This window comes from Condylura cristata, unplaced genomic scaffold (genome assembly GCF_000260355.1).
Source record: "Condylura cristata isolate star-nosed mole 26May11 unplaced genomic scaffold, ConCri1.0 scaffold00029, whole genome shotgun sequence".
Taxonomy (NCBI): Eukaryota; Metazoa; Chordata; class Mammalia; order Eulipotyphla; family Talpidae; genus Condylura; species Condylura cristata.
This window is the reverse complement of record NW_004567130.1, coordinates 19,018,358-19,026,638: the sequence shown is the minus strand read 5'-3', so window position 1 is coordinate 19,026,638 and position 8,281 is coordinate 19,018,358. Positions and strand designations below refer to the sequence as shown.

At 48.1% G+C, this 8,281-nt stretch overlaps 1 protein-coding gene across 1 annotated transcript in view; it reads right to left on the bottom strand.

Moving 5' to 3' along the window:
* Window positions 1–3,889: 3,889 nt before the first annotated feature.
* The window catches only part of ACTN2 (actinin, alpha 2), a 28,667-nt gene continuing 24,275 nt past the window's right edge, over window positions 3,890–8,281 (bottom strand). The window contains exons 16-19 of the mRNA XM_012730854.1: window positions 8,057–8,203; window positions 7,882–7,947; window positions 7,023–7,181; window positions 3,890–5,903 (exon numbers count right to left, since the gene is read on the bottom strand). Coding sequence (XP_012586308.1) covers window positions 5,745–5,903; window positions 7,023–7,181; window positions 7,882–7,947; window positions 8,057–8,203 — 531 coding nt within the window. The 3' untranslated portion in view covers window positions 3,890–5,744. The remainder of the gene's footprint in view (window positions 5,904–7,022; window positions 7,182–7,881; window positions 7,948–8,056; window positions 8,204–8,281) is intronic.

Sequence of the window (8,281 nt, the reverse complement as noted above, 5' to 3'; positions counted from 1 at the left end):
CCCCGCGGGTCCGGGGCAGCCTGGGACGCGCCGCGAGGCCCCGCCCCTGGCGGCCCGTGATTGGACTAGGGATCCTCGCCGCGTGCTCATTGGCGGCTCCAGGAAGCCAATCACCGAGCTCTTCCCCGGGGCACTCTGGGAGATGTAGTCTCGGGCGCCGGGCCCCAGGGAGGCTGAGCGCGTCCCCCTACCGGCAACCTGTCCGAAAGCGGAGGAGCGCCCCTGCAGGGCGACGCCGGGTGCGAGGCCGAGGGGGGCTTCCAGCTGCTGTGTGCACGCGGGAGCCCGGACTTCGGCCCCAGAAGACAGGTTCCAGTTCCGTTTTCCTAGTAGCTGACGGGGCCAAGATGCTTAACCTCTGAATCTCCGTTCTCGCGCTCTGATGGAGTGGTGCTAACTGTGCTTTAAGAGGGGTACTCGGATTTAGGCGTGCCGGCGAATGCGCCTGGGCTGCCTTTGTGCATAGTATGGACAGTGAACTTTTGTGCATAGATGGTGTCAGATGCGGGCTGCACACTTGGATGCAAAGACAGACGGGGGATATAGCACCCCTCTCTGTCTGGGAAGGGGGAATTCTAGGTGTTCACAGCCCAGTGAAGACGAGCAAATGAACAGAGGAAAGGGAAAAAAATAAAAAGAAAGTAGCACGACATGTACAGCGTGCCAAACAGCTGCTGTATTCTGCAGGTGTCTCGTGTTTCTGGAAGGAAGTCCGTGAACTAGGTGAGGGCGCTGCAGTCCAAGAAGCGCCAAAATAAGCCCCCTTGGGAACATTTGAAAGTAAAGGGCAGCTCTCTGATAGCTGGAGGAAAAGCAAATGAATCTAGAAAAGCAAATAGCGATTCATTTGTGAAGTTTACTAAGCTTTTTATTCAAGTGCAAATTTTCATGCCAGTTCCATTTTTTCCATCTAAAATTCCTAATAACTGTGCATGGCATCTTTTCCAAAGATGGGAAAGACGGAGAGAGAGGGTAAAACAAGGAAGAAAGTGGTCGTGAGTAACTGACGATGGTATAACCGGGCGGCCAGCCGGTCCTTCTGGGGAGGAACCACCACAGTGTGGGACTGTTCTTTCCCTTTACAGGGGAGGAGGGGGAGTAGCCTGCCTGACAGAAAGTGAGGTGTGCCCATGTGTAAGTAGCATGTACTTCTGATAGTATTTCAAGTGCTTTCACACTCGGATGGCCAGTTACTAAAGATCTCATTATAAAAGGTCCTATTAGAGCCATTCATTTGGATGGCTTACAAAAATGAACTATTGCCCAAACTCATTATAATTAAATAATGAATGTCTTTCTTTAAGCAAATGTTTAAACACCAATGGTGCATTTTTTTCTTTTTGTCAAACACCAGTAATTTATATCGCAAGGTTAGCTCTGTTGTATGAAATCCTGGAAATTTCTTATTAGAAACTAATTTGATTTCAGAGAAGTTGAAACCTATGACATTGTTCAGATTATCAAGATGTATAATTAATGCTGACGGCAGAACTTTAGAAATATAATAAAGCGAGCTTATTGTCTAAAGTGGCTCTCAAGTTGCATGCTTTGAGGAATACAAAGATTTCAAAACATGATTTCTTACCCAGATAATGGGGGGGGGGGTTATTTAGATAATGATGGTGGAGCCTTTATGAAGGGGATGAGGCCCTGATGGAAGCGGTCAGAGTTTCCTTGTCCCTGCGAGGATACCACAGAAGTCCACAGCTCAGAAGAGCACTCTCACCCGACCAGGCTGGCACCAGGACCTCGGACTAAACAGTCTCCAGGACTGTCAGAAATAAACTTGTGTTGCTTCTATGCTACCCGGTCCATGGTATTTTGTGGTTGGCGGCCAGGAAAGAGGAAGACAAGTGGGCAGAAAGGAAAAGGGCCTTCCTTGTTTGCAAATAACTTTGGGAGAAGGGCAAAGTCGAGAATGGTGCTCAACACTGACACGGGAACTGCGTGGAGGGCCGGCTGGCTGCCTATGAATTCTTGAGTGGGAAGCATTCCTCTCAAAGCTCTTTGCTCTGATGCCCTTTTTATTCAAACACTGTTGAGCTATAATTCACCTATCATGGAGTCAATTGTAACACTGATACAGTTCTACATCTCAGTGGTTTCTGGTGTATTACGTTATTAGTTTTTAGTTGTGTCAAAATAATACATGTGTACCATAAAAGTACAGTGGTCCCCCTAATGGCAGGGATTACGTTCCAAAACACACAGCAGAAGCCTGAGACCATGGACATACGAGCTTTTTCATATACATTCAGATCTAAGCTAAGCTAAAGCTTCATTTAGAAATTAGGCACAATGAAATGTGAACAACAGATAATAGTAATAATGTACTATGAGTTCTGAGAATTGGCTTTTCTCTCTCAAAATATCTTACTGGATATATTTTCAGATCTCCAGTAACTGAAACTGAAGATAATGAAACCTCAGAACGGGGGTTACTTATGTCTTCAATTCAGTGGTGTTATCATATAACCATCAGCTCTATCCATCTCCAAGACGGTTCACCACCCCAAACAAATTTTGCAACGATTATACAGTAATTCCTCATTCCTCTTCACCCAGGAGCCTGGTAGCCAGTAATCTGCTTTTTATCTCCACTCATGTGGATACTCTAGATACCACCTATAAAGTAGATTTATATGATCTTTGTCTTTTTGCGCCAGATTCATCTCACTTAGCATGCTTGCAGGATTCATTCAGCGTGTGTCAGAGCTCCAATCCTTTGAAGGCTGAACAACTTTCCACTGTATCCATACATCATACCTCGCTTACCCAACCATTCCTCCGTGGGCATCTACGTCGTCTCTACCTTTAGGTACTGTGAATAAAGCTGTCGTGAGCACTGACTGTACAAACATTAGCTTTCACTTCCTGTGTGCTAAGTGTTCTAAGTGTTGGAATTATCAGATCCTAAGTGTCTTCTTTTGTGGCATACATCAGTCAGCTACATGGCAGGAGAGAAGACCCAGCCAAATGTACCCAGCTAAAAAGAAGCCATGGCCAAGCATGTCTACATGACAAAACATTCTGCACGAGCTCGGCCTGGCCACTCGTTAGCCTATGAACCTTTCCAGCAAGAGCTTCTCTCATTATTTCGGAGTTGTGCTGATAAGTGGCCCTTTCCTGTCCTTTTATTCCACTAATTTCAATGGATGATTATTAGCTTCAAAAAAAAACAGATGCCCAGGCCCTCCCTGGTGGCGCAGCAGGTAAAAGCACTGCACTAAGAAGCTTAAGCCACTTTCGCATGAGTTCGATTCCCGCCTTCCTGGAGGAGATTCACATGGCGCGGCAGACCTCTCCTGACCCGCCTGCTGCTGCCCTCAGCAGTGTACTTCGTCGATCTGCCTATTCTGCTCCCTACTCTGTCCCTGGTGAATCCTCTCACCCTCCGCATCTCTGGCCTATATCCCAGTCTATATGAATAAATAAATAAATCTTTAAAAAAAAAAACACACACACAGATGCCCAGACTTTCACAAACTTGAAACTTAGGGTGAGGTCCTTTTCTAAGTACCTGCTGGGCATCGCTATAGTGACCTCTATTGGTTAAAATTTCCTTCCTCATTCATTTAGTTTCCTAAACCACTCAGCGCTCACCTCTCATTGGGTCGATCTTAACTCCTCATCTCCACTTCACCCTAGAATTGGAATCCATCCAATTCCATTCACCACTGGAGCCCTGTACCCCAGGATGTGCATATTAACTCAGAGTTTTTAAAGATGGAGGGCTTAAGGGAGGATGTTTGTGCTTAGCTAGAGAAACTGATTAGTTTTTTGAAATTAAAAAAAACAGGGATGCAATTTCTTTTACAAATTAAGTTTAATTGATAATTCAACTTCAGAAATAAAAATAACTTCTGAGTGAGAGTATAAACATGTTTATTAAGTGTTATTAAGTGTTCAGAGTTTCTTCAATTATGAGCAGAGAGTATTGATCCATTCTCTTGACTGTTATAAAGAAATTAAAACGGTAGGTGGGTCAGTCACCTCCACTCATCTAAAACACCGGAAATCCCCAAAGCCTCACAGGTAGGACAACTTCCTGGATTTTCCTAAATGTTTATGGCTGGAATATAGCACCTGCTTGAAGTAAAATAGTCAGAATTCACCTAAACACCACCCAAAAAATGTTTGACATTAAACTCCAAGACTCAGATACTTCAGGAGTTTGCAAACCAACTACTTACTACAATGAAGTAAATTCAATGAAATGTATAAAGATTGAAGGTTCTAAATGGATCAGTGTAGTAAAAGTATTGTTACCAGTTATGAGTGGAAAATCTCACACTTCCAGCTGTTGGTAGAAACCTATAAAAATCTGAGGAAACAGCAGGAAACAGGCACAGCCCTGTTTTTTCTAGTAACACTTCAACTGAGGTTTTGCAAGCGCGTTTGTCTGTCTGAAAATCACGTCCTGATCATGAAGGACTGAGTCATAGTCATAAAGAGAAGTCCTGCATTGCTCTCTACGAGCTGTGGCCGCGGTGGGGTAATGGGAGGGGGGCTCAGCGCATCCCACAGCGCAACAGAGAAGACAGTGAACGCTACAGCCAGGAAACCGAGGAGCGGCTGCTGTCCTCCGGCATGGGGCTGCAGGCGCCGACACAGCCTGCGTCGGAACTGAGAGGCAGTGGTCACACGCCAGGTGCCGGCGGCGACACCTGGGGCGGATGGCAGGACGGAAGGAATCCACCGAGGGAAGTGAAAGTTCTCGGTGAAGGAACTTACCTCGACCATCGCGAGAACCCGGCCCTTCTACAGCCTCCTCCCCGCTGTGTTTGAGCCAGAGGCAGAGAGGAGTTGCCTGGACAACTGCAAGGTGCCGGTTCTGACTCGGCTGCTATGGGCCAGTGTCAGACATCCGATGATTTAAAGGCAGGGTGTTACGGGCCACTCTGGAGGGCCTACACTGACAAACTGCAGAGCACAGAGAAGCCTGAGCCCATAAATAATCCTAAAAACGCACTCTACCTAGAGATCTCCTTGTCTGCTCTGCTATGAAACCGGTTTCTCTCCTTCCTGAGGTCCCCACAGCAGAGGGTAAGTAAGGCATGAAAACCCACCGGTTGGACTACATAATCCTAAACAATACAGAGCTTTTATAATCCCTATTGAACAATTTGGAGCATTACGTGTCTTTCAGGTAGTCTGTTTCTATTCCCTGGCAGTTGCATCTCACAATATGAAATTCAACTAAAGAGCCGGTGGTAACATTTATATTTAAATATGGCTAATTTTTGGAGAAGCAAGAAAGCAAAATACTAAAATCCCAAATATATTCCCCCGGGAATATGCACATATGCACATCAGGTAGGAAGAATCTTTTTTCAAAGTATCAAGCATTTGCCAAGTTTGTGAGTCCCCCGACACCCCACCCCACCCCGCGGTCTTGAGTGTCGGGTATTTGGGAATTTCCCATTTTTTCACTTATCTTCTTTCCCTAGAGTTTCCAATTTCATGCTACTCAAGTAATTTCCTTTGTTTTAGCAAAGAAACAAACCACCTGACACTTCATCACATTTAGCTAAAAATTCAGAAATAAAGAAACCTATGTATGAAGCACACTAGCACATACTGTAGAAACTTAATTGCAGCCAGGTTACATTGCTGGCAATTACTGAACTGCAACATTTTTTTCCTCTTTTAACTTAACAAACTTGCCAGAGTTTCCAAAAACCAAAGGGTGACTTCAGCTTTTATTGCATTCTGGTGGGAGCCACGCTTACAGAACCCTGACATCACAGATCACTTTCCCCGTAGAGAGCGGAGGAAAAGGCCGTGTAATCCAGGGCCCCTGGCACGCTGCCTGGGCCCGAGTAGGCAGGCATCCTCTTGATGCAGTACTGAGCCTGGTCTGGGGGCAGCTCTCGGCGCAGCTCATCCGCCAGGATGTACGGCTGGAAAACAGACGAGCGTTTGCAGAATCCATCGCAGAGAGCAAGGAAATAAATGTTTTTAGTACTTACCCATTTGCTTATGTTTGCTTAGTTCCTAAAGTTAAAATTGAAAGCAGAGAGTCTAACGTGCATAGTACCTGAAAACCCACAAACCCACACGGCTGAGGGTGACTCCGAAGAGCAAATGTGCAAGGTGATTGCTTTTGAGCCAGAGGGAAACTGAATAAGATTCACTAAGCCCATGGCATGATTACCGAATTTCTCCAAGGAGCCATACTGCTGGTGATAAATTTAAGGAGCTAAATTTCACACCAGGAAGATAAAGGGATAATTGGCTCATATAGTCAGGAGGACACAGGGACATAAAACTTAGTATAATCAGCATGTTTTGTTTTTTAATGTATGTCATAGGTGCTTTTAGAAAATGGAGTCGTTTTCCACTCAGTTCCTTAAAGACCTAGAAACCTGCTGTCAACCGAGAAAACCTCGGCTAGGGCACAGGGTGAAAGGGTCATGTCCCAAATCAAACTTATAAACGTGCAGAGATGTACAGCACACTTGTGTGTTTGCACACACACACGCATGACGTCTACCTATATGCACATGTGTGACATTGGGATATTTGTCATTTTGCGAACGAGACTGAGAAATTCTGGACTTGCACTTGCACTCCAGGCCATGAAAGCTTGCCAATTTCTAGAAGTGACTGAATGGCGCTATTAACGCTGCTCCATGGCTGCCCACGACCCTTGAGAGATCAGCTCTGCCTCTTAAGCGAAGCATCCCAGGCCCTAACATCTGAACTGCAACGTGTCCTCTTCCTGGGTCCCATTTGCCACCCCAGAATGTAAAGCGGGGAGGAACCAGCAACATGCAAACTAGTCCACAGCACTCGCCAGTTTGGCTGCCAACAGAAAACCCACTGGGAGGCCCAAGCACAGACTCAAGGAACAGGGCGTCTGTGTGGGCTCGGCCCCGGGCACACCTGCCAGGTTCTGGGCTGCGGGCGGAGTCGATGCGCTGGCATCAAGCGGCTTTCGCCAGACGCCAGACGCCGCTGCCTCGCTTTCTGCTAGAGCAAGGGGTGGCTGTCGCAAGCGCCAGCCGGCGCAGACAGACCTTGTCAGAAGCCAGGATCCGGAAGGAGGCGATGACCTGCTCCGCGGTGTCAGTGTCGGCCGTCTCCCTGGTCATGAAGTCGATGAAGGACTGGAAGGTGACCGTGCCCTGCCCATTGGGGTCCACCAGGGTCATGATGCGGGCAAACTCAGCTTCACCCTGAGGCAAGGGTGAAAGGGGCTTTTACTTCAGCTCAGGGAACTCTCCGTTGTCCTTTAACCTAGGCGTTCAGGCTCCTCTTTCTGTTTGAAACATTAAGTATTCCCTGCACTCCTTTCGGTCTTCCGCACAGTCCCTGGCCGAGGACTGACACTTCCGGAAGCCTCCAGCAGGGGCGTGGATGTCGGAATGTCTGCTGTCCTCCTTGACCCAGGCTGTCTAGAGCTTAGCAAATTACAGCAGAGCAATTCAGAGAGAGAGACCCTCGTGTCAGTGGGGCCGTCTTCAGACTACACGGGGAGCACGCTAAATAGAAGAGGGTTCAGGGGATGGGTTTCCTGATTTTTACTTTGGAGACCTAAGCAAACGCAAAGCAGCTAGTGTCAAAAATACACAGTAAGTAGGTAAGTCGGTGTTCACGTTACTACAGCCCACAGGGAAAGGAAAGGTTTTCTCAGCCGACTTATTACAGAAAAGCTTTTTGCCTTCTGAAACATGAGAGGGGAAATCCCTTAGGACTCGGGGGGCTGAAATGCACAGATGCACACACACTTTCCGCGGCTGAGCTGTGTCCTGTGCTATGTGACTTGATCGCAATCGAACTATCACAAAGTCAGCAGAAACTACGTCCTTTTCCTTGACTGAGGAAAAAAAAAACCCGGCCAGTTGCTGAATAAAAATCTGGCCCCTCCCGTCTCACCAGGTCGTAGCCCATGGAGATGAGGCAGGCTCTGAAGTCCTCGTGGTCCATCAGGCCGTTCTTCCTCTGCCAAGAGACAGGGTGGGAGCTGAGCCCCGGGCGGCAGGGCGACCCCACGCGACCGAGCACCAGGGCCGGGAGGCGAAGGGCCGCGGCCGGGGAGCGCGGAGCCTACCCTGTCGAAGTGGTTGAAGGACGCCCTGAACTCGTTCATCTGCTCCTGGGTGATGCCCTTGGCATCGCGTGTCAGGATCTGCGTCTCCACCTCATTGATGGTCCTGGCGATGGTGGTCAGCAGCAGCTCCCACCCCACGCGGATGTGCTGCGGGGAGGCGCAGACTCAGCCGCGCCCCCGCCCGGCCCTGCGGCGCCCCACAGCGGCCCCCACCCCGCCCCGCGC